Source organism: Microcebus murinus, chromosome 24 (genome assembly GCF_040939455.1).
Source record: "Microcebus murinus isolate Inina chromosome 24, M.murinus_Inina_mat1.0, whole genome shotgun sequence".
Taxonomy (NCBI): Eukaryota; Metazoa; Chordata; class Mammalia; order Primates; family Cheirogaleidae; genus Microcebus; species Microcebus murinus.
The window spans coordinates 24,046,551-24,073,508 of NC_134127.1; the positions used below are offsets into that span (position 1 = coordinate 24,046,551).

The 26,958-nt window shown below is 43.0% G+C and overlaps 1 protein-coding gene across 16 annotated transcripts in view; it reads left to right on the top strand.

Moving 5' to 3' along the window:
* HMBOX1 (homeobox containing 1) overlaps positions 1-26,545 on the top strand; it is a 149,404-nt gene extending 122,859 nt beyond the window's left edge. For 2 of the 16 annotated variants that reach the window (XM_075997142.1, XM_075997143.1), the window contains 5 exons: positions 8,175-8,257; positions 9,808-9,903; positions 11,294-11,388; positions 11,622-11,693; positions 13,355-26,545. In XM_075997142.1, the coding sequence (XP_075853257.1) occupies positions 8,175-8,257; positions 9,808-9,903; positions 11,294-11,388; positions 11,622-11,693; positions 13,355-13,492 (484 nt within the window). In that variant the 3' untranslated portion in view covers positions 13,493-26,545. Of the gene's footprint in view, positions 1-8,174; positions 8,258-9,807; positions 9,904-11,293; positions 11,389-11,621; positions 11,727-12,510; positions 12,606-13,354 lie in introns of all 16 variants that reach the window. The other 14 variants (XM_075997144.1, XM_075997145.1, XM_075997146.1 and 11 more) reach the window with 9 other exon arrangements.
* Positions 26,546-26,958: the final 413 nt, after the last annotated feature.

Consider the following 26,958-nt stretch of genomic DNA (forward strand, 5'->3'; position numbering starts at 1 on the left):
TAAACTTTAAGTTACCAAAAGGGAAGGTAACGTATTGCTTTGCCTTTTTTTTTCTTTGAGAAAGAGTCTCGCTCTGTTGCTCCAGCTAGAGTCCAGTGGCAGCATCATAGCTATAACTCACAGCAACCTCAAACTCCTGGGCTCAAGCGATTCTCCTACCTCAGCCTCCTGAGTAGCTGGGACTAAAGGCATGCAGCACAATGCCCAGCTAATTTTTCTCTATTTTGAGTAGAAACAGGGCCTTGCTTTTGCTCAGGCTGGTCTTGAACTCCTGAGCTCAAACAATCCTCCCTCCTCAGCCTCCCAGAGAGTGCTGGGATTATAGGCATGAGCCATCACATCTGCCTGCTTTGCTTTTAATGATTATAAAGTTTGTGTAAACTTTGTGAACAAGGATACAGAGATATCTCCACAGCAATCTACTTCTGTGAAATATGAAAGGTGAAAATATTAGAAAAATTATGATTTTAGAAGAATACACATTTGCATTCACTATTTTAGAAACATTTCTTAGGAAAAAGGGATAGCATTTAAAAGTTTTTTAGTGATAGGGTCTTACTTTGTCACCCAGGCTGGAGTAGTGTGATCATAGTTTATTATAATCTCAAACTCCTGGGCTCAAGCCATCCTCTTGCCTCAGCCTCTTAAGTAGCTGGACTATAGTCATGGGCCACCACACCCAACTAATTTTCTTTTTAAAATTTTTGTGGAGGCAAGTCTCGCTATGTTGCCCAGGCTGGTCTTGAACTCCTGGCCTCAAGCAATCTTCCCAGCTTGGCCTCCTGAATTGCTGGGATTACATGTGGGAACCACTTTGCCCAGCTGTTTTCTAAGATTATAAAAAATCGACACTGCACTATTTTTAATTTTACTGCAATAATTGCTGAATAAAACTATTTCTAAGCCCCATTTATTATCAAAAAGCAGCCAGTCTAAAAAATTGCAGTATCCCATTCTTTTTTGTACTAGCTATGTTTACTCAGTGTATTAGTTTCCTACTAGGGCTGACATAAGAAACTACCACATAATGAGTAGCTTAAAACAACCAGTTTATTCTCTCATGGTTCAGGGGGCTGGAATCCTGAAAACAAGGTGTCCGCAGGGTTGGTTCCTTCTGGAGGCTTTGTGGGAGAAACCCTCTCATGCCTCTCTTCTGGCTTCTGGCAGTTGCTGGCAATCCTGATGTTCTTTGGCTTACAGATACATCACTGCAGCGTCTGCTTCCATCTCCACATAGCCTCCTTCTCTGTTTGTGTGTTGTTTTCTGTCTCTTATAAGGGTACTCTCATTGTATTTAGGGCCCGGTGTTATCTTCATCCTTACCATAATTACATCCACAAATACCCTTTCCTCAAAAAAGGCCACATTCTGAGGGTCCAAGTGGATGTGAATTTTGGGGGGGACACTATTCAACTTCCTGTACCCAGTAACTTCCTTAGCAAGCAGTAGTGGAGAGCACACGGGACTGGAAGTCAAGCAGCGTGGCTCTGATCCTAGTCAGCTCCCTAACCTTGGGGAACTGAGCTTGTCATTGTCTCATTTCTCAAATGAGGAAGTTGATCAGTAAATAATCTTCAAGGTCCCTAGTTGTCCTAAAGTCAGATTAAATATAATGAAGGGTAGTGTGATAGCTGGTTTCTAGCTCTGCCCTTATTTCTCTCTGGCCCCAGCTGTTTCACAGAGGTATTTTAAGGTATGATTAGTATAATATTAGAGGGGCTTTGACATCTTTGCATAGAAGATAGAATATCACTGTTCTGGTCTGTAAGTAAACTGAGGGTGCTCCCTGGGCTTTTATGGATTAATGAAAGATGGCTGCTCTCTTTAGAGAAGGTTTTCCCATTTCTTTCATCTCTGCCTTCACCCTTTTGTTTAAAAACAAAAAAGAAAATTTTGAATTGTTTTGTTTGTTGCTGAAGATCATTATTGAGCAAATAGATGCTCTTAAATAGGAGATGAGACGATTAGGTTCCAGATTCTATTAGTGTAATGTCATCATCTTTCCTTATTCCTGAAAGAATAAGCTTTCTTCTAAAAACAGGCCTTTCCTGCCCACTGCCCAGTAATTTTACTTAGTGATGAAGAAATACACACTGAATTGTAGGTAGTGGGAAACATCTGGCAATGATTAGGTTTAAATATGTCTTTGAAAGACATAGTTCACGGGCACAGAAGCAAATGTTCATTCAAATGGCATTATCCCTGCTTAGAATCAGTCTCTGTCTTTTCTATATGCTCACCAAGATGCAAAAGGAGGGCTCTCTGGCTGCAGTTTTTATAGAGTTCAGTGTTATTGAAATGAAAGTGGCTTCAAGGACATTTCCATTTGTCACCAGCTTATGGTTTCTCATCTCATGTAAATTATTTTGCCACTTTTCATTTTAATTCTTTGCTGTCATTGTCCGGCAAAAAAAAAAAAAAAAAAAAAAAAGAAGATCATTTGGTCTCTGTGAAGATATTCACTGATCACTCAGCTGACAATGTTGTTTGTCTGTAAAAGTGTGGTGCATTTAGGATTTATTTTATCCCTTTTTCTTGCTACCTGTAGATTTCTGTTTACATGTCTTTCCCTTTTTTGTCATAGGGTGATAAACATTCTTATATGGAATAGAAATATGTTTTGAGCTCCAGAGTTCCATTTCAGAAACAGGTCCCTTTTAGAATCCAACAGCCAAGTTCTACAATTTATCTACCTGGTAACAGTAGAAATATTTGTTCCTTCAGAATAATCTAAAATGCTGGAAGGTGAATAATAAGTAGTATATACCATTCCTAGGGCTGTCTTTAAATGCATTTTGTAACCATTCCAAAGTGACTCTTGAATCTCATCTTCCCTTTCTAGAGAGGCCTACTACTTCAGGCCCTCGGCTCACCAGTCGCCACTGCTGCCTAACAGTATCTTCCTCCAGTATCACCAGAGATGTGCCCTACAAAAACAAAGTTTGATCACAGAATACCCTTGCTTTAAATTATGGCTCCTTGTTGCCTGAGAAATTAACTCCACACTTCTAAAAATCTAATCCCAACCTTTTCCCTCTAGTTTGATCCCCAACTATACCCATCTCACGCACCATATATTCTAGCCACACTAAACTTCTTCCCATTCTTGGAACATTCTAAGCTCTTTCATGACTTCATTGTTTTATACGTTTCCCCTGCCTTGTACTGTTTTTCTGAACCCACCCCCCTCTATGCCCAAAACCCTTGGTCTTGCTTCAGGACCCTGCACAAATACCTTTTCCTCTCTGCTGCCATAGTACTGTATTCATACAACAAATATAGTTCCTTTTACAGTACTTTATGTAAAATACCTGTATCTCCTGGTGACTGCATTTTGGTTCATCTTTGCCACCATTTATAAAGTAGAACTTAACATTTTTGGGTAATTAAAATGAATAATTATGTCATTAAAGTCATTAAACCTATTTTCCAACTTCATTGGTAGCCCATTTTTGTTATAGTTCAAAAATAAACACTATATTAATGTGACTGTATTTACCTATATCTTAAGCTAAAACAACTCACTGAATGTACCCGGATTAGTTATTGTGCAATATGATAAGATCCCAACTGTCTTTCTCCTGAAAGAGATATTCTTGGTTTCACCAAAAGCCTTAACTGAAACCACTGTTTTGTTTCCTTTTTTCATTCATTTATTCCCTAATGCATTGATTTATTCAACCATTTGTTGACCACAGATAACTTTTTGAGCATCTGTTATGTGCCAACCAGATTTCTTGGGCTTAGATACCACTTTTCGTTAGTAGTTAGATAGAAGCTGTAGTTATTTTCTTCTTTGATGCTTCATTTTTCTGAGCAATTACCTCTTTCACAGAGCACACATGAAAAAGGACTCATAATTTTAGTTGACATTAAATTCAGGTAAGTCCGTGATGTGGTGTAATCCTAGAGGGGCCATATAATTTACTGTCCAAAATGGAATATTTTGAGGGCATAAGATGGGTTTGTTAGTAATCCAAGATAATAACATTATCCCAGGAAAACCAGGGTATGATCCTATATACAATCCCTATAGTCTGAACAGATCATGTCACTAGTTGCCTTTCATTTTCCAAGTATATCTTAGGTTTTATGCCTTTGTATTTTTGTCTTTACTGTTAACGTTGCCCTTTCCTCTCCAATACCCAGAGCCTCTGCATCCCTCAGATGCCTGTCCAATTCAGTGAGCTTTCCCAGGTCAGCCCAGTCCTTACAGATATCTCGGTATTCTGAATTTACTTAACATACTGTTTATATACTTAATTAGCAGCCTGATGCTTTCTGGCTTGTCATAATTGTGTGCTGTTTGTTGTTTTGACTCTGCATTTGTTATACCTTCCTCTTCAACTAAACCATAGGCACTTAAGATCAGGGCCATATTTTGAACTTAAGTGTACTCCTCAAGTACAGTACCTTATTCATAGTCGTGTAATGATACATAATAGTTGACTGTTTTATTTCTCAGCCTACCTTTATCTTTCCTAAAAACTCTTCCACTTATATCAGTATTGTGTATCTGTCCTCGCAAAAATGTTTTCAGAGCTTTGCAATGAAAACTTTGTTACATATTAAACTTAATTTAATAATTTTTAAACATGGAAACATTATAGAAATAGAAAAAGAAGAAAGTGGTGCTCACGGTCCTTAGTCCACACCTCTAGTTATAGTAGCACATTTCAATGAAAATTAATATTTTCAATAGGCCTACATTTCTGAATTATAAAAATAATAAGTATTTAATAGAAAGGAAAGGATTAATTAGTTGCTAGACTTAGAGATTAAAACTATAATGAATGATTCTTCTTTTCTTGAGCCTTTAATTTGGCAAAAGTTAGATTTTTTACCCTGATCTTTATTTAAATAGTTCCTAAAAATACAAATTAAAAATTAATTTTAAAACTTTTTAACTAAGTACAAAGAATCATATATACCATGAATAATTGCACATTCTAATTTAGCTTCCAAAGATAGTATGGCTATATTGTGTTAGTCACTAAACAGCAATCACATCCTAATGTTTTCTAGGTCCAAATACACTTTCCAAACATAAGTAGAATTGTATTAGTCATTAAACAAGTTCTTAATTATTTTAATGTTTCCTAAAAGTTCTTTTATTAAAAAGAAACATAAAAATATCATATGTTCATTTCAGAAGTTTAGCAGAGAAGTACATAAAGCAGAATGTGAAAATCACTCTTAATTGTTGCCAATATTTCCCTATTTCCCCACCCTACCCCCACCATTCTTGCTCATCAGAGATAATCATTTCTAACACTTTAGTATGTATCCTTCAAGACCTGTTTTGCAGTATCTCTGTACCCCTGATGTCAGCATATTTACCGTGGTATCCATTTCTTTGAGAGGCCCCACTCTGGTTGGTGGTGACTTTGTCCATCACTGTCATCAGTATGGTGTGCATGTGAGCATGAGTCAGACTTGCACCCTGGCATCAAATGGTTTTCATCATACGAGGAGGGAGATGGTAACTCTAATATGAGATGAAAGAGATGTAACAGAGGAACAGACAAAATGCTGTGGGATTCATAGGGTGAAAAAATACCTTAGATTGGCCAAGAGGTGATATTTGAGCTATACCCTGAAAGATAGGCAAGGTTTGCATTGGGGGCAGGCAAAAAGCAGATGTCCTGGCGGGAAAAAGACAGAGATGAAAGGAGTTTACAGGGTTATTCCATTTTCCTAGACACAAGCATGCATATATGGGAGTAGCAGCAGATAAATATGCAAAGGTAGTTGGGGGAGGACTCAGAACACTTCTGTAATAAAACTTTGAAAAATTTTCAACAGGATATTGACTAGAGATCTGTTTTAGGAATATTAATCAGGTATTGGAGGGAGTAGAGTATCAGTCACGGGCTTTGCAGTCACTTAAATGAAATGTTGTCACAATGAGTGTACTGGCCATGGAGCTGTTGCTTATAAAGAACCTGTAGGTTTTAGCAACTACCATATTCCATCAAATCTGAGAAGGCCTTGATTGTAAGACACACCGTATTTTATATGCCAATGAGGGATAAGAAACACCAATAATTAAAGACACCACCAATTATAAAATGCATTCTTATTTTAGAGATCAGAATAATGAAAGAAATATGTGTCATCAAATAAGTGAAATAGGGTCATTGTATGGGCTCAGGGAAAAGATGGGACTTGCAACCAAAAAGGAGACAGTTGGGAAAATTTTAAAAAAGGCGGGGGGGCGGGGGGAGCATGAGATCAAAGACAAAAGTGGAAAAGTTGACCTTGCATCTTGCTCTGCCGTGAGACAAAGGAATAAATGAGTAATGGCTCAGAGAAGTGTAGAAGTTGAAAAGCTAAAAATATTAACTCATATTGAATAATCTCCATTCTGGCAAAAGAGAAGGCAAGGTTATCTGCATAAAGAGCGACAGTGATGGGTTGAGGCTTGGGACCTAAGAATGAAAAGAGGGCGTGGTGGCTCATGCCTGTAATCCTGGCACTCTGGGAGGCCAAGGCGGCAGATCACTCAAGGTCAGGAGATCCAAATCGGCCTGAGCAAGAGCAAGACCCCATCTCTACTAAAAAAATAGAAAGAAATTAATTGTCCAACTAAAATATATAGAAAAAATTAGCCAGGCATGGTGGCACATGCCTGTAGTCCCAGCTACTCGCGAGGCTGAGGCAGAAGGATTGCTTGAGCCCAGGAGTTTGATGTTGCTATGAGCTAGGCTGACACCACGGCACTGTAGCCCAGGCAACAGAGTGAGACTCTGTCTCAAAAAAAAAAAAAAAAATAAGTGAAAAGCTTTTCAGGTAAGCGGGGCATGAAAGATGGGGTACAAAAGACAGTTGGTTAGAAAGCACCAAAAGAATTCCCATCAGAAACAAGGAGCCCAGTTAAGGTTGGAAAGCACAGATTTATAGTGAAACCAATCAGCCCTATTTATGACTTTGTTCAGGAATACTTGGTCCCCTGAGAGAAGGATGAAAGAGAACAAATGGAAAGTGTTTTCTGCAGGGTGAGACGTTGGCTGGACAAGTACAGTGGAAGGATAGAAAAGCTAAATAATCTGAGTGCCTGTAATCTCAGCACTTTGGGAGGCCAAGGCAGGAGGATCCCTTGAGGCCAGGAGTTCAAGACCAGCATGGGCAACATAGTGAGACCCCATCTCTACAAAAAAATACAAAAATTAGCTGGACGTGGTGGCACACACCAGCTATTCAGGAGGCTGAGGCAGGAGGATGACTTGAGCCCAAGAGTTTGAGATTGCAATGACCTATGATGATGCCATGGCACTCTAGCCTGGGCAACAGAGTCAGACCTTGTCTCTTAAAAAAAAAAAAAAAAAAAGTTCAATAATACATACTTTTTTTAGCATATGAAAAATACAAAGATTAAAAAATTTTGAATTTCTTCCCACAAAGTCCCTTCCCCCACAATGAGTAATCACTATTCATAGCCTGATGTGTACTCTTCCAGCTTTCATCTATGCAAACTTGCATACACATAGGAATTTTAAATTATGTAGCAATATTTTCACATGGATATTATTCTACAGATTGTTTTTCTCACTTAGAAATATGTCATAAGCATCTCTCCAGGTCAATGGATAGAGCTCTAACTTACTTTTTTCCTAACTTATTTTTAATAACTGTGTGTAAATATAGATGTTCCATAATTTGTTCTGCTGTTCTCTTGTTGATGGACAATTGGGTAATTTCCAATTTTGGCTACTACAAACAATGTGACCAAAAATAAAAAATAAAAAGTCCTATTGTTACCAGTGCCTAAATAACATAATAACATAACTCTGTAACTTGAATCATTCATACAAATCAAAAATAACCTTTATATCAATGGCACCTTTTAATGAAGCACAGCAGTACACCTGTGCTGTTCCATACAATAGCCAGTAGTAACATGTAGCTACTTAAATAAATTAGTTAAATAAAATCAAAATTCCATTCCCAAAGTAGCTTCATTTCAAGTGCTCAGAAACCATGTCTGCATAGTGGCTACCATTTTGGACAGCATAGATGAGACTATTTCTATTCTTGCAGAAAATTCCACTGGACAACTGGGACTAGACACTTGACTGTTACATTTTAAAGAACACGTTTTTCAGTGAGTTAGTGTTTTAATGAGAGCACATTTAAGAAAGTAAAAACTCTGTGTCTTTATGTTACCTCTGCAGTTACTTCAATGAGAATCAATACCCAGATGAAGCAAAGAGAGAAGAAATTGCTAATGCTTGCAATGCAGTTATACAGAAGCCAGGTAAGGTAGCAAGCACCGCTCTGCTCTGTGGTGCAGCTCTTGGTCACAGATCAGCATTTAGGACACTCCTCCTCAGACCATCTCAGCTTGGTGCTCTCGGCTCGGTCTATGCCATCCTTCTGCAAGGTGGTCACTGCCCTATCCTGTTCAGACAGGAACCCGAAGTCAAACACTCACGCTGGAAAGTTTCCAGGGAGTAGACTTTACATGAGACAAGAGACCTTGAAATTGTTATCTTTTAATGTTTAGATCTCTCTTTGTAAAAATTTAGCAGAAATATATCAATTCCAAAATAATTTTAAAGTTTCAAATATTTAAGCAAGTTTTGTTAGTAAAAAGATTAAGATAGTTTTTTTGAAACAATTATAAATTATATAATTCTGTATTCCTTTTTGGGGAAAAAATTCTTTTTGTATTTGGCTTCTGTATCCTTCTCACATTGAGATTTCTGCTTAGCTAGGAAAAACTTAGGGCAATGCCCTTTTGAAGTTCTGTTGTTCCTGTGCAAGTCGACAGAACCGCTTAAATATTTCGTATGTATTTTCTTCTATGTGCTAAAATATTCCACATTTTATAGATTTTGTTAGCAGAACCATTTTTGGTTAATATGATCCACCTGATTTCCACTTGGTCAATCACTTCAACTGGTTTAAAGGCTATCTACAAAAGTAACATTGTTTTAGAACAGGTAAACGGTAATTTATTCTCCCTTACCTAGAAGGCATACTTCTAGCAATCTAGACCCTACAAACTCAGCTCCGATGACAGATAAGTGAGAGGCATCTGTACCCTATTTCACACAAGCCAAATGTCCCAGCCATGCAGGAACTTGAACTCTCCCTGGAAAATATTTTACCCCTATATCACCAAGGTCCTAACAAACCTTTCTGGTTTCTCTACCCACTGTGGATTAAAAGCTAAACAACAGAAAAGGACAGGAGAGGAGGGAATGGGACAGATGGGACCTAACTGGCAAGGATGGTGCTGTCCGTAAGAAGTCCCATTTGACTTCAAAGAAGACAAAATGCAACCTGAATTGTGCTGTGCATTTCAGCAGAGTTACAGTAATGGGTGGTCACAGTGGCCTTTAGCCGTCAAGAAAACACATATAATATTCTGTCTTAAGATAGCAGAACACTAGTTAATATAAGGACTTAAAAATGTAAGTAAATTTCTGTTATCTAGATACTTGATAATGAATAACTTACTCTTCTAGAATGATGCTGATCAAATGAAGGCTACAGGGTACTATCACATGAACTTTGATCTGGCACCTAGATGACTGACTTCGTGAAATTCTTTAATAGTATGTTTAGCTTTTTGAATTGAAGCATATTGTTTGCTTCTTTAGTTGCTACTTGTGTATTCATTTGTGGGTTTATTCAATAATAATTGTGTACATCGTACTAGGTAATACGAAAAAAAATTCCCCCTGCATCTATTAATTTGACAAATCAAAAGCAACTTTTAAAAAAGTGTTATTTCTTAAAGCTAGTTCATTCTTGGATCCCAGATGTAAATTATCTAAATTGTATTGCATGCATTCACAGGCAAAAAACTGTCAGATCTGGAACGAGTTACCTCCCTGAAAGTGTATAACTGGTTTGCTAACAGGCGGAAGGAGATCAAGAGGAGAGCCAATATCGGTAATGTATCAGCGTGGCTGCTTTCTCATGAAGCAGGTCAGAAACATTGTGTTTTCTCTTAAGAGTGATTTCGGTTTTAGAAACTGCAAGCCTGTATAATCCTAACTTTTAAGCCTAACAAGAATCACTCTTACGTTTTTCCTCATTATATCTTTGATAACCCCAAGTTAGTATTATTTACACTTATTTATATTGTAATAATAACGACATTGTTATTTCTAAAACTCATTGTTCTTGAAGTTCTAGATTACAGAATTAGATATGCCCCCTGAGCAATTTATTTCTCCTGTACTGCGCATGTTAAAAATACTTATAAGGGAATGTGATAACCTAAGCTTCTTTGTTATTACTGGGGACTTAGATATTAGAAACAACTGATTAGTAGTTTGGAATGAAAGAGATTTAATAGACAAGGAACACAGCAAATGGCAACAATAAGAACATTTAAGAAACCAGGGCCAGGTGCAGTAGCTCATGCCTGTAATCCTAGAACTCTGGGAGGCTGAGGCGGGAGGTTCACTTGAGCACAGAAGTTCAAGACCAGCCTGAGCAAGAGCAAGACCCTATCTCTACTATGAAAAAAAAAAACAGAAAAATTAGCCAGGCACAGTGTTTTATAGGCCTGTAGTCCCAGCTACCTGAGAGGCTGAGGCAGGAGGACTGCTTGAGCCCAGGAGTTTGAGGTTGCTGTGAGCTATGATGACGCCACTACATTCTAGCTAAGGCGACACGGCAAAGTCCTGTCTCAAAAAAAAAAAAGAAAAAGAAATCTGAATTCCTGATTTAGTCATTTCACAATTTTTACATGTATCAAAACATCACATTATATATATATACACACAATTTTTATTTGTCAGTTATACCTTAATAAAGCAGAGGGAAAAAAGAAAATGCTAGAAGTGTTCTAGGGGAAACTATGAGTACAGCTAATAAAGGAAGAAATGAAGGATTTTTTCCCCTACTTAAAACTGTAGCCAAAAATAAATAAGAAACTTAAATTGATGAGATTGGTTTTGTGCTTCTAAAATGGCATTTTATTTCTAAGTATACTTCCTAGTCATCATTACAGCTCTCAAATGCTTTATTAGAACCCCAATACAGGAGGGCTTTTTAACTGGTTAGCAAGTATTTATGAAGCACCGAACAGTTAACATCTCAAACTTACCATGCATACGTAGTAGCAGGGACTCCAGAATCGCACGTGTGCGCCTCTCCTGACCTACATGCAGTTGAATTTCATCCATCTAAGCTTAAGAGAAACAACTGTAGAGGAATATAGGTTTTTATTTATTAATAATTGTATTCTACTTTCCTCAGCACAAAAATTGAGTGTTCTGGCCATGATGATAAGGTAACAGATAATTTAGGGATCTATTTGCTTTTTTCGAAGAAGCAGCAATCCTGGAGAGTCATGGGATCGATGTACAGAGCCCAGGAGGCCATTCCAACAGTGACGACGTCGACGGGAACGACTATTCCGAGCAGGTGAGCAGCCAGGCAGTGGTTCTGGTGACTGAGCGGTGGGACGGTGTGACAACTCAGGTCCTGGGTGTGGCTGTCCAGGGTGGGGGAGGGGAGACAGTCAATGTCCCTCCACTCTGCTCCTGTGTCTAGTTAGATTTTCATGTAATTTGAAAGGAATGTGGTAAGATTCAGTTGTCCTGTTGAATTTGTGAGAAATCGTTACTCACCCACATGGATTTATTGTCATACAACAGGATACTTGGCAAGTACGCAATGGGGAGGAGGAGGAGGGAAGAAGTTCAGAGGGAGGCAGAGAAGCAGAGAAGGTAGAAGAAGAGAGGAGGATCTGATCCAAACAAGCAAGTTACACCATTCACCACACACACTCAGTGTTTGAGAAACGCTAGGGGCAGCGGGCAGCTGTGGCCCGTGGACGCAGGGCACAGTGGAAGGCCCCACCCACTCCGGCCCCACTGCAGCGGGAGCCCTTGTGCCCTAAGGAGTGGTTCTTCCAGAGTCCCTCTGGCACATTGACACACGCATCCTCTCATAAATGCAATACCTGCATGACTTCTCACCTTGCCCTGATTCATTCTGCATTGCTTGGGGGGAAATGTATTTAATTGTAGCCACTGCATGGAATAATTTAGTAACTAAGACTGTGAGAGTTTTCCCCTCACACGTGTGTTGACAGATTTCATTAGAATTTCAGTAGGATTTAAACTTCATTTTCATTTGGAATATGCAGAGAATGGATGGTCCCTTCCCTAAGACCCCAGCAAGAAAACTTCTTTCCTATTAGGGTCTATACCTTTTCCTTGCCCCTCAGCCAGCTCACAGAGTCCACTGTGTTCTCCCTTCTCCGGACAGCCTCTGTTCAGCAGCTTGAACACAGATGCTCCAAGAGTGCCTGTGATTCCATGCTGATCCCTTTTTAAATTCTAAAAACTAATCTGTAAAGATCAGAGTGAAACTGATACCCACAGTTCCCAAGAGTTACCTAAATTTTTCCCCCTTTAGAACTCTAAGTCATAGCCCCACATTTTACTGGAGAGAATGCTCTGTAAGTCTTTCTGGTTGGAAACATTCCTATTATTTTTCAGTCTACCAGTATAGATGGATCATTTCCATCTTTTTTTACAGATGCCTTGAGGGCAGCACATCCCATGCTTTTTTGCCCTAAGGGACTTACCCTTTCCAAAGCTCTTTGATACAGACTTCCCCTGAAGATATGACAGGTGAGAAACAAACCCCTTATTTGTAACACCGGGTACATCCTGCAGTGCCAGCCTCCTTCACAGCTTTGTTGTTTAACACACTGAGCTGCATGGGGAGGAGTGCCTCACGCTGCCTCTGGATGACACGCCTGCCGCTGCCCTGGCCTGGCTGCCGGCAGCAGGAGAGCTGTCACCTTTCTCCCATAGCCATTTCTGGCAGTGACACTTGTGTCTTCTTGTAATTGAGGATTCTTTGTTTCATTATTTGCAAAAATGCATTTTTAGCTGTAAGATGTCGGTGTCTATAGTTGTAAGTTTTGCATTTCAGTAGAGAGAGACCATGAATTCTAATCTATTTGTAAGAGTACCAGCCTGGAATTCAGTGGCTCACTAGCATGGCCTGTGGTGGTTAGTGCCATATTTGTTACAGCAAGACCCAAAAGGTTGGTCCTATACCTATCACTCCAGGTCTGATCATCATCACCAGCAGTCTTTCTGATGGAATGAATACAATTCTCAGCAAGGAAAAAAATTTTTAGTGTTTTTTATTTGTTGAATCATAAAAATGTCAACTGAGAGTCTTTGGCCATGTATCCATTCAGTGTCTACTTAAATACAACTCACCTTTACCACAAGCCCCTCCCCCACTGTTTTGTCTCCGCCCATGAATGTTCTGCCTCCTCTGACTCCAGCATGCCTTTCTGTGCACTAGAGAATTGTACCATTCCCACTCCACCAATAACATTTGTTTCTTATTTCTACATGTCTAGGATGACAGCACGAGCCATAGTGACCACCAAGACCCCATCTCATTAGCTGTGGAAATGGCAGCAGTCAACCACACTATCTTGGCATTGGCCCGACAAGGAGCCAACGAAATCAAGACAGAGGCCCTGGACGATGACTGATCAGGGAGGTTAAACACGACAAGTTAACTTAGTTTAGATGTAGCACCTTAGCAGACTTTCCTCGGTCCTTAACATGTGTTCTTACAGTATAACTTGCAGTTTCTTGTATGTCAGGTATCCGTTAGGGTCTTGTTCTGTGAAGATGGCATGGTGCCCTCAGCCTTTGCATATACTCTCTCAGTATTAATTCCCAGTAAATAATAACCAACCAACCAACCTTCCCCCTCCCAGCCCCTGAGGCTAGAAAATCTTGCTGCTCCGTCTTAGCATTCCAAGAAAGTGCTTCCAGGTATTTAGATAGCCCTCAGTTCTCAGATATTAGGCTACGTGTAAAATCTTGGGTACCTTAGATTCATGTAACACTAGTCTGTACCCTGTTTTCCTTCCCCAAGACTGATAGGATGCAAGCTGAGGTAGTGTCGCAGGAATGACAGACACCGTGTGGGGAGTCTCTACAGAGTCAAAGGAACACTAGAATCCCCACCTCAGCGTGAGGATAATTGATTTCCAGCTGCAATAAGCCGTGCCTCCTTATAGTCACACTGTGGCTAGATTACACTTCTCTGGGTGCTGTGCTAAGAATGTCAATGGAAAAACTCGATCTCAGATTTTGGTGGTGGTTAACATGCCTGACAGACATCCTTTCCTCTCACAAGCTGTGTGACTTAGTAGATAAAAATACTGCCTTCTGCCTTTGGGACCATAATTAAAAACAAAACAAAAAAAGACAAAAAAACAAAAGTTAAAAAAAAATAACCCAGCTTGAGAGCATTGGAAAAAAAACATGAGCTGAATGTCTAATGGATGCTCGGTCCAGGTCTCAGAACCACTGCACATCCGCGGCACAGGCGCCGGTGCCGGTCTGGAGGTCGTCATGGAAGTTGCTTTGCCTCCTGTTGGTGCCCCTTTTCCCTGCTACCAAAAATGGTCTTTCAAGGATGGAGATAAGGTCAAAAATAAGCAAAATAACTTACAGGCTTTTATCCATTAACTGAAGCCCCCTCCCTCTGAGAGGTTGATAGAGGACTTTGTGGTGGGATTGTGCTGTCACTGATGCAAACACTTGCCCGAATAGGAGCAGGACAAAGCAGGGGACATGTACCACTTACGCTGTGGCTGTGTGAGGTACAACAGGACGTGACTGCTTTGGTGTTCTCTTTACTCTGTCCTTGTAGAGGTGTGAAAAGCTGTATTGCTACAGGCAATTTACTTAATAATTGGAAGCCATATTGATAATGGATGTGGTAATATTTGTAAAGTTTAATCTACTTTAAGCGGCAGTAACTAATGGAATTTTTTTCCTTGATCACATATATGTAGCACTTTTGTTACTTTTTAAAGATATTTATATTTGATAAATCTTTTTTTCATTTTGAGAACTCAGAATACCAAACAGTGAACCTGCGTTATAAAGTCACCCTGTGATCACCTTGTCATCTAGTAGCAAGGATGATGAACTATTCATGCATCAAAGAAAATTACATCTGCTGGCCTTGTATGAAAATGATCTCTTGGCATCCCGATTAAATGACACACTGTCACTGTGGGTAAGAGGAAACAGCCTTCACTGTAGCAGCGTATGGTGCGTCTGAAAGAGGCACGACTGCTGTGTATCTTCTGCCTCATTCCATCTGTGTGTGTGTAATGAAGCCTTGTTTGAAGGGGAACCTGGGAAACAGGGCTTCTGTCTTTCTGTCCATTACCTGAAAACAATTACTAAGATAGAAGGTGCCATTTTCTTACCTCTTCACCCTTCCTCTTCCACCAAATGTATTCAACTTAAAACTGTAGAGAGAGAGACTTACTGACCTTCCTTGATTTTCCCTTTCTCATTCGTGACATATTGAATATCCGCTGGTTTCTCCACGTAAGGCACACACTGACGACATCATCTTCTTATCTGTTAATCCTGCTTATGTAAGTGTGAGGAAAAGTCTTTGAGAGGGCATGAAAGTGCCACCTCATATATGTCTGTGACTTTAAAGAGCGATATGCAGGGCATGGTCCTGCTCTTATCCATGGATTTCAGGAGGAAGAAAAATGTATGTAACTTTTTCCAGCTTCTAAGAATTGAAGTAAAACAGAGCATCTTCTCTGTTTTGCTGTTTTACTTGAACCAACAAAAAAATTCAAGAGTAGCATTTGTTATTCTCAGGAATAACCCCACCCTCCCCCTGCTCATATTCCTTCTTGGTTTATTTGACTTATTTCAGTTAGGAGATTGTGATACCTTTCTTTCATTTTACTTAGAAGAAATATAACATTTTGTCTTTCCATTTTGGTAGAATTTTGTCTGGCTTATTCTTGGTTGAATCAGAATAAGGAGAGAAAAAATACACTCTCTGACAAGCCACATCCATGATTTATTGTAAGGAGATTATTATAATTGATAGCTTCTTTATGGCGGGATTGCTACTATCATTTGTTCTTGCTGGTCTTTTTAAAGGAACAGATTCAAACTGTGAAGACAGCTGCCGTTTCTAAAGAAATACAGTGATTGCCATAGAAGAGCTAACGGGTTTCATTGTTTTAAGACCTTTGTGGAGGAAAAAAGGCTTCAGAGAACAAAGGGAGTTCACATCCTTGACGGGCAGTACCAGGGCCGATCTGGCAACTGGTGAAACTGAAAGACCATTTGCACCAACAGAGGACAGCCTCGTGCTGAACTCAGTGTGCACAGGAGGAAAGAGTCTTGCACCCATAGCCCTTGTCGTCTGGGAAGACTGCTGGCCTGAAGACCCGCTGCCTTACATATAACTTCCTTTTCACCAAGAGTAAGACTTGACTTCCCTTGGGTCTAGATTTAAATCTACCATTGGTTTTCCGTTTGTCACCAGGGCCAATTCTGCTATCTTGTCCAGGCCGCCTTAGTTCTTATACCGGCAAATGGAACTGCCACTGTTTCATTTCTGATACCTTTGGATAGTAAACTTCTTTCTTAAGCTTTTTCAGGTTTAGAGATAGTATTAAAATAGAACTGCTAAGCTGCTCTGTCACTGAAGGGAAAGAGCCAGGCTCCTTAAACTCGCCCGCCGTGCTTGCTGGTTGTTCTGTCCCTCTCCTCTCAGTCCATTCTGAGGGCTCTGTCGGGCTCTTTCTTCTTGGTTGAGGAAGACTTTTAAACATCTTTTAAAAGTGTGGTGGGGGGAACTTGCCAACAGATATTCATGTAACTTGTTTATTTTTTTAAAGACATTGTAATTGAATTCCTGTGGTCGGTTGGGTAAGCTTCCCACCCTTTTAAAAACATCTTGCATAGGGAACTTTTAAAGACGGATCATCTTAACGAGATGTCCGCCAGTCTGCTGACAATCCTAACATCAAGTGGCAGCAGGGGAGGGCAGTGCAGTGTGTTCTTATCTGTACTTTCTAGTGCTATTCAGTACCAGGTAGACATTTTGTTATTTCAGCAAAGTCTGTATTGTTAGAGTGCCCCTTAAGGCAGTTTTCTGCACAGTCCCAATCCTGTAAGTGGTTGATAAGTACAGTTACCTCCCTGTGGACACTAGCCATTCTATGGGACACCCCCCAACACATACATTCCCATGGCCCTTCACAGGAAGGAATGTGGGGCAGGGAGGCACAGATGATGACACCACCACCACCACCGCTACCTTTCATCCCAGCTCAGATGTGACCACCTAAAAAGACATGAAGAAAATCATTAGGACCGAAGTATACAAATCTAGTATAAATCTACTTCCTGGTAGAGTTATGTTGACAGTTACGTGATCAACAGCACCTATGTTAAGTCCAGATTTCCAGTTATATTTTTACCTCAAAGGGATAACTATGAAGAATTCACAGTTGTTTCATTTCTCCATTTGGCCTTTAAGAAATGTTGGCTTTAGAAACTTCTCTTTTGGATACCGTCAGGCACCAGATATACATACTTAATCAGGAAATCTCCAGCCTTGTCCTCTGTCATTTTCCTCTATCCTTGTCTTGAGTGGATTTCTTTGCTGGAATTTTTTTATAACGTGACAGCAGGCAGTAGCTGGGTGTGGTTCATCTCGTGACACAAACACTCCTTCCTGTCTTGACCAGCTACATATTCCACTGACCAGCTATATTATCTGTGCCCACAACCGTGGAAAATAATCCCTTTTTCACAAGTGATTCTCCCACCCCATCCTAAAAATGTGAACTTCAAGTCCTTACTCTCTTTGATCTTAAGGGTTTGGTTAGAAGCAGTCTTCCTGTCTAACTCATGGCTCTGCCTTTTTAAATTGCTTTTTGTCTTTTGTTGTTCAACAACAACCAGAGTATTTTCTCCCCAGTGAGTCTCAACAGATTCTTAGGCAATAATTTTCCTTATTCTTGATGATCTTATAAGGCCTGACCCTCCACATTATACGTTGGTTTCTGTGTTAATCTCTGTGACTTAAATCTTATGTCAGAGTGGTGATAGATTTTGTCATTTTGTTGTTGTGATTATTGGTAATGTTTTACTACTGTATTCACTCGGGCTGTGTTGAGACCAGCCAAATCCATTTATAGCTTTACTGAGCCAGATTTATTTTTCAAGATTTCCCAATTGAAAGTTGGGCACATTGTCTTTCAGAGGGTGGGAGTGTGCAGTAGGTTTTGCACTGCGGCAGGGGTGGGAATTACACGTATAAGCATTCCCCTTTTTTGTGCTCTTTTAAATAGCAAGGAAGTTTACTCAGGATTTGGGGATCAGTTGTCAGCCATATTTAATTTGGCAAACTGAGCTCCATGCCCTGAAATCCCTCGTTTCTCCACTTACGTCACCAGGAATACCTGCGTTGTCCAGTGTGAAGGTATCGCCGCCTGATGAGAGTAGGAGGCAACTGTGAATGGCCAGGTTATCTCTGAGGGTTTCATGGTAGCTTGCTGTCGAAGCAGGGCCCTTTCTTCTGTAATGTGGTCTCCTACATCTTGCACTCTTGGTTTCAAAGATGACTATCACTTAAGTAGAGCGATTTCCTTACCGCTCTCAAGAGAACTACCATACTAAGTTGGTAAAGGCTTTTGGGACACAAGTCAGTTTTCTGACTACAGAAACTCCTGTGTCACAGACAGGTATGTGTGAGTAAGGCTGTTCTTAATTCTCTTTATGTACAGACTGAAGTGATGAGCCGCTGCTCTTGACAGGCCAGTGGCTGACTCACTTATCTCTGAAATGCAACTTTGTTCATATCTACATTCCTTCAGAAGCTGGAAGTTTGTAAACTGAAAAGTTTCCATATTAGCTTCATTATTCTTTCTTGGCAGGGATGAGAGCGAGCAGCAAAATGAAAGCGAACGGTCCAACAAATCTGCTCTCCTATAACACTAGTTTGCCTTTGTGATCGAGAAGTGAAGAGAGTGAGGGAAATTGGCCACATGCCCCTTCTTACCTCACTGACTTAGTAGGTGCCTTGGAATGACAAACACATGTATCTCTGAACTTCTTTATCATTCTTCCTATCACGTTGGGGCAGAACTAGTTGATCCATTCAAGTGAAATCTGACTAGTATTTTCACACCACTTGACAGTTTACCACATGCACGTTGCACACCCATTATCTCACTGGCCAGCGCTCTGATGACACACAGGAGGATACATCTGCAAGGGAGCCTGCCTTTCTCCTCTCCTGATGCCCCTTTTACAAGGTAGGTTTTAGGATTGATTGGCCCCATTCGAGGTCCAAGCCCCTCGGGGCTGTAGGCAGCGTGTGCACACAGCTCAGCTCACACTTGAGCAGTCTTAGGATGCTAGCTCCCTTGACTCCATTTTCATTTTCCTTTAAATAAGAGTGGCTCTATACAGCCGTAATTACCTCTCAGATTCACATTGGTGTGCAGCGATCAAACGAAGGTTTGGCTGAATCTTTTCAAATTGTAACCATGGTAATTGAGGGGGGTGGCATAGAATGAATATATAAAAATATAATGGCAATTGTTCTGAATGACTGAGTGTCCTCCTGACATGTAATTAGCTGTTTTAGCAGGATGCAGATTGGCATGGTCATAATTAAAAGGATTTCTGTCCTTTATGTGATTAGAAATGGCAGAGCTCCCCTCCCCTGTTCCCTTTTAGCACTAATGCTCTCGAGAACATTTGGAACAGCAACTCGGTAAACTAAAATAATGACATGGTACTCATGTTCTCCCTTAAGTGAAAGAGAAGGATTTGGAGTTATTTCAGCTTCAAAATGGAAGCCTTTGATTATTGTTCCCATTTGACTTCTAAATTATTTGAGACTTCACTCACATCCTGTTTCTACCTGCTCCACCTCCACAGTCAGAATCCCAAACCTCTGACAGGCCTCTTGGTCACTCCGTCCCATGGCCAGTCAGCTCGGAGACCTTGTTGGCCTAACCTGAGGACATCTGCATCGCCATCAGAAAGTATTTACTGGACAGGAGTTTTCAGAGTTGAACAGGGTTTTCCTCACTGAATCCCAAGATGCAGACCACAGCACAACAGGAACACACGTAAGTCAGCCAGGCGGCATGAAGGGAACACTGGTATTCGCAACGTCCTAAAGTCACCGGAGCAAGGGACACGTGCACTTTGCTGAGCTTTTCTCACATCAGGTGCCTTTGCTGTCCTGACTTTTCCCATCGCTCTCTTGTCCCTGTGATTGTCTCCCCAGCACTTACATCTTCTTTCCCACTCTTCCTTTCTCTGCCATGCTCCCTGTCTCAGGGCATCGTGTGGTCCTGTGGCGCGGTCTCCTACTCTTCATTCTGAGGTGTCACATTGGATAGGAGCTGCTGGGTCACCAACTAGTCTTTCTCTAGCATGCGGTTTATTTTTTCCCCATCACTCCCAGAAGTCTTTATTCAATTACATGATCAGGATTGAGTCTACGAGAATACTAGCCCCCAGCGTAGTGCCAAGTGGCCTCCCATAAGCTGTTTCCTGACCAGGGGGCTTGTGGTTGTGCTAGGTAAGCCTGGGTCTGAGAACCCTTTCTTTTTTCAGGCCTGGACGCTCCAGGTTTGGCAAATAGCCACTAAAGAAAATAAAGCTCTGGCTGTTTTTCATATCTTGCTGCTTTTCCTTGTACAAATCTTTTCCCCTTCCCATACTGGAAACAATCCTAACCTGGCTGAAATGCTAGTTACAACTCGGGTCCGTGGGAATGCTGAGGTCATCTTTTTAGTCGCAGCTGTCCTCTCCCCTATCCCCAAACACACACATCTAGAGAAGTTAGGGAAAGGTTCTTGGGCTAGGTGAGGAAAAAGATCCTAAAAGGTGGTTACTTGTGTTTCTCCTCCTGTAAGATCTTAAAGCAACCTCATGCGACCCACCCACCCCTTGTACACCTGCACTCAGATGAACTGAGACTGTTTTTTTAGGGAGCCTGTCGGTCTTTGTGACAACGGGAATGACTATAGATTCATGACCCTGAAGAGTAAAGCATCCTTTGTCTTTCCCATTTCCATTAGAATTTAGAATCTGTCTTAAGATTAGAGATTCTGAGAACTGACTAAATGAGTGTGATTCTGTGATTTGTGAGACATGCATTAAAACAGCCAGAACATCCTGATGATCTGCTAACATTCAGAGAAAATAGAATTAGCACCAGTTAAAACCTTCTAACATAATCTATCTTAGGGATCAAAGTATTAGATGTGCTACTTAGAAAGAACTGGAGTTAGACATTTCTCTCCCCGGATGTTTCCAGAGGCCACATGGGTGACTCAGAAACCCGGCACCACGTGTTCCTTCACCACAGCAGCCCTGCCCCCCTCCCTTGTGAAAAAGGAAACTTACAAAGAAATCCTTGTCTCTTCTCTCCCTTCTAGTAAAAATAATAGCATTTACCCACGAAAGCAAACATCATAAATAAATTATTCAAATGGGAAACTAAAGATGCCCCCATTCGAAATCCTATCACTACAAGAGACAGACCTCCTGAGCCATCAGAGCTCCTGACTCGGCTGCCCTCACCGAGCACTTCTCTGTGCCGGGCTTGGCACCCGAGACTCCCAGACCCGACACTGAGCAATACCCCCTTCACCATGGCCGGGCAGGGCTCCAGTGGATTCTAACTTGTTTCATTTTCTCAAGGGACAGCACTGGGTAGGTCGTGTTGCCACCCAGCTCTGTGTACTGAATTCCCTCTGACACTGGACCAGCGCTCCTGGGAGGGTCTGGACATCGTAGCCCAGGCTGGGCCCTTCCCCTTGTCTTCCTCCCCAGTCAGTGACAGGGACAGGAGTGTGGTGACGCTCTGCATCTGTATCGGCAACTGGAAGAAAAGAATGTGGCTGCCTCAGGTCTAAGCACTGAGAGGAACTACTAGACTTTTCAGCACTTCTCACCCGCAGTTCAGTTAGTAAAGGCAGGGAGTATGAAAATCTCTCCCAAGTCCTGTTTCCTCTATTCCGATCCCACGCATCCTGCTGTGTGTGGTCAGGGCTTTCTGCTGAGTAGGAGATGCTGGTGTTCTGGCACCACATTAGCGGCTGCCCTGGCTCGGGCCCTCCCTGGCTCCCCCAGAGCCTTACCTGGCCAGTAAGTGGCAGTTGCACGGAGACAAATCCAGATTTGGGCGCAGCGTGAGCTCCTCCTAGCATCTAGGACGCAGCAGAGTGAGCTTCCTCAGGGTGGTGGCCGGTGCCTGTCCTGCCGAGGCTCGAGTGGAGGTACAGCAGCTGCCGGTCAGGGACCCTGAACAAGAGACATGCGCTCCGGGCTGACCTAACTCAACTAAATTCTGTATTTCTTCCTCCCTCCCCTTTTCTCCTCTTTTCCTCTCAAAAATAAGTGGTTCTCTAGGGGTTGGTTCTGTCATTGTCTCTCTTTCCTGATCTGTTCTCGTGTCACAAGCAATCTTAAAGGCCAAGAGAGTATTAAAGCCCAAGAGCGTAAAAGCCACCTCGGGAACAAGGCCACATCCCTGTGATAGGCACATTGTTACCTTAGCTGGCTGATGGGGTTTTACTATCCAACCCCTGTCCCCCAAAATCTCCTTAATTTGAAAAGAAAAAGTTATCTGTGCCTTTCATCTTGGAATTGGTCCAGATTTTGCACCTCTGGGAGTGGCTGGGGGTCACTGATATTTTGGGATGTGGGCTTCGATTCCTGCCTGGAAAGGAGCATGCAGCTCTCACCAGTGTCTGTGGCAACAAGTCACGGACCTCGTGTTTCGAAGTTATTTCCTTCCTGTAGGATTTTTCCAACTTCCCATCACTTCCAGACCAAGTCTAAATTTCAGTCTTGTTTGGTGGCTTCCATTGAGCACAGAAACCTCTCCTCCTTTTGCTTTACTTGAACTAAGAGCCCAGCATAAACTTGTGAGAGTCATTTTTCTACTTCATCATTCACTGGAACTATTAAACTGGAAAATGGACTGACATTACTGCTGTGTTAATGTACACAGCAGGCGCTAGTGATGGCATGTTGGACTCTCTTGCGTCGCGTCTGTGCCAGATCTGTGGGGCAGGTGCCGGCGTGGGTGGCACATAGGGGTAGTGCTTGGCTGTGGGCTGCTGTCAAGAAACTTTGTCATGATTTGCCTTGAAAACCATATTCCGCTCTGTTAGAACCGGTGTACCCTTTAATCCTGCATCTGTGAGAATGGGCGCCACAAAACCAAAGTTCGGGGTGGGGGCGGGTAGACCTTTTTCTTTCTGAGCATCAGGAGCTCTGGCAACGCTTCTCCTTACTGCTCTTCACTTTTGCCAGAAAACTCTTTGAAGAGCCTCTTCTGTTCCTAACGGCTTGCTCACAATGACCCTGGAAAGCAAGTCTGCTTGGCTGGGGGTCTGGAGCAGCCCCGGGTGGGCCTCCCACACCTACACTTGCCCACTTCCTTGGGGGGCTGCGGAGCAGGGACCTGGAAAGGCCTCTGCTGGGCCGAGTCCCCGTGCCCTGAGCCATCACCACCCTGGTTTCTTCTGACTCAGCCTGGCTGCCCGGTGGGACGCTCTCCCTGCCGAAGATGCCAAGACGTCATAGCTGCCTCCCCTGGAAGAGCCCACAGCCTTCTCTGACCTCCTCACGGGCTCGCCCTCCCTTCCACGGCCATGGTCACGTTGGATATGCAGTACCTGTCAAGGATAAATTTTTATTTATGTTTTTTAAGTGCCTAAGCAAGTTACAGACCTCTGGAACCTGCCAGAGAGTCGGCCTGTGCCCTGTCCCGTCCCTCCCCGCCCTGCACTCGGCTCTCCGGGGAGGGCACAGGGTGGCTGCTCCTCTCCAGTGTCCCTGGCGTTCTGCAGGCAGAACCACCGCGAGGGCAGGCAAGCGGGGGGATCTCTTCACGGCCACTTCAGGCTGGCTTTGTCACTGTTTTCCAGTGTTTCTTTTTTTAGAGGTGTTTCTGTTTATGTGGATATGGTCTTGGTTCATAGAGAAGTTTAAGAGTCTCTTTAGCTACATCTCAGTGGCTACTGAGTGAAACAGGAGAGCGAGACAGCCTCACAGCAGCATTCTGTCTCTTGTCAGCAGTGGAAAACGTGTCCAGGCCAAGAGGACAAAGCATCAAGTAATCACAGCTAACAAACGTGCTGATTCACTCGAGATCGTGAGTCGCTGGAGCCTGGCTGCGTGCTGCGTCCTCTCCCCCTAGATTGGAGGGAACAGGGTGTCCGCTCACAAGGGCTCTCATCAGTAGGGTGTTAAGATCAAAAGTGTGTCTTTAAAAATGAATGTGAGAGTTATTTGTTTGCTTCTTTTTAAAAGTAACTTAAGTCTGACCTAAATATGGGGCCTTTATTACGTGGTGGGTGTGGGGCAGATTGTTTTGGGACTGCACTCTGTTCCAGTCACATCGCTAAGCGGCACTCAGATGATTTGCTGGTGCGTTAAAAGGTTTTGCAAAATGGAACAATCCAAACCCAGGCACTTTATTTTCATTAATGATCCAGCATTTTTGTTCAGACAATGTAGTGACCCAAACACCGGGTGTTCACATCTGACACGTGGGCAGACTTGCCAACAGAATTCTGAATTCTGACTTGGGTAGAGCGGGGAGGCACGTACGTACTGCTGTGGTGACAACGCAAACCAGGCTTTTCCGGAGCACGTAACCCCCACTGGACTGTGGCGGTGCCTCGTCACTCAGTTCCCAGATGCTCTTTGTCACAGGCTCTCCCAAGTGTCCCGTCGTTGCCCTGGTTGTCACTGAGAAGAACGTAAGCGCGGGCAGGGGGCTGCAGTGAGGTGCAGCCCAGGCAGTGGGAAGGGCCCAGTCTCTTCCGCACCCTGGCAAGAGCGAGGTGCTGGGGGTGCCGTTTCTGAACCATGTGGTCACTGCAGGATGGGAAATGGCTGGCGCAGCAGGAGCTAAGGTGGGAAGCAAGTTTAGCCGTCGGGTAGGTCAGACACTGTGGACCAGATAGATGCCTTGGGATTGCCTCAAGTATTTAGCATCCACCAAATAGTCGCGTCTCCAAGACGGGCTGTGCGGGACCCCTGCCAGACGGGCTTGGGGGCAGAGAGCCCCTCCCTGCCGTGGCTGTCGTGTGTCTTAGTCTTTGTGTTTCCCTTTGGCGTCTCCTCTGGTCTCTGTCCCCCATCCTGTGCACCATGTGTCCCTGAGGGCGAGTCACACCTGTGTCTGAGTCTGCTGTAAGGTGTTCAGTCTACCTCAAGGGGTCATCATGGTCAGCTCTGTCCACATAGAATCCTCCGTCCATTGCCACACACACTGGAATGTACCCCCTGCTCCTCAGTAACCCCTCGACCCCGTCTTTCCTATAATCACCACAAACTCCTAGTGCAAATTGGATGCTGCTTTAAATGTGAAAACAATTGTTCAAAAGCTATAAAACCTGAATGAAAGCTAAAGCTGAATTTATAAGCCTTGTTGCATATGAGCCAAAAGTGCAAAAAGCTCTATATAATGAACTAACCTGCCACTCGTATAAATATAAATATATATAAATATATTAAAATCAGACTGTTCTACAAAATTGTGTATTTGTATTTTTGTGTACGTACAATTTTCTGCTAAGCAGAAGGAGGATGTAGTATAGGATGCTGTGAGAAGAGATTTGGTTTAATCCTATTTCTTTGTTACTTATTTTTGTTAACATCAGATGCCTGTCTCCGTCTTATATGTGTATGACACTGTTTGGAAAGCTGCAGTATCTCTCTTCCTTAGATCCAGAGTCCATTAAAGAATGAAATCTGGGGTGTGGAGAGTTGGCCACTCAACACGGATAGTGTGAGGGGAGCCGTCGGGGTCCTGCGGTAGGGAAACGGTGTCCCCGCTTCAGGCCGGTCATTGTATTTTGACTTCCTTCTGGGAAGCAAAATCCTACTCGTAGAAATCAGCTTCTAAAACAAAAGCTTTTCCAATCTCTCCAGAACAGACTCCCCCTGGGCCCACCAGGAAGGGACACAGGCGCCCTCTGTACTTAGGAACAGGAGGACCTCCTGTTTCTGGGCCAGATGTGTGTCCGGACGGCAGCAGGCGCTCCGCCTGGCCGAGGTGCCAGCTCACTGTCTGTCCCTGGGCTCGTCTCCCTTCTCAGAGTAGTCGCTGCCTTTCTTCAGATCAGGTTACCAAATCCTCCCTCTGCTGCGCTGCTGACGCTGCACCACCCAGACCTCCAGCCCCAGGTTCCTGGAGCATCTCAGAACCCACTTTGCCGGTGCTAAATCACGAGAGGGGGTTAAAGTGGCTGCCACTAGTGGCCAGAAACCAACCCGCCAGAGGCCAGGCCGAAAGACGCGCTCCAGGTGCCCAGGGGCTGGCGGGCGTCCCACTGCCACCCGCCACCTCTCAGCCCCACAACGTCCCTCTTGCCGGGAAGCTTCCCTAGGGAGAGGGATACTGCACCTTCCCCGTAGGACTCATATTTATAACAGTGTGTAACGACTGTAGCAAAAAGCCCTTGTTTCTAGATGTAAATGGTCAAAGAAACAAGTGCTCTATCGTATTGATTAACTAGTCTGATGAGTCCTGTATCATTGTCTCTCCTATTCTGGATTAGTGCCTTTTGGACAGTAGACTGTTCTGTAATTAAAATGTAGTATACTGCTTTTTTGTACAGTTTTGTTTTAATAAAACTTTTTTTTAATTTGTGTTTATTTTAGTATTGTACCTATTAGAGAATAAAATGTATAACTGAACAAAAGACTGGCTGGGATTTCTTTGGATCAGAACAATCACTTGGGAGGTGCCGGACACTACCTACCGGAGGGACAGACGATGTGTTCCAAACGTGAGTCCCAAGGACACCTGAAAAGGAGCGTGTCCAGTTACACGGCACCTGGTTGAGGGAGCGAGGCCGAGCTCGGGAGAGCACTGCGGCCGCTCGCCGCCTGCCCCTCCAGCCTCTGCTGCGTCCAGATGGCAGCAGGGGAGTCCCCAACTGCACGTCCCCCACTGTGAGCACCAGCCTCTCTGCTCACTGCCCACCCCCTCCACCCTGCTGTCCCTGAAATCGGGCTGGGCTTCTCTGACACCGTCCCCACCCACAAGGAACGCAGCCCTGACTTACCCGGGCTGAGAGCTAGATTCTACACGGCTCCGCTTCTCCATTCCGGG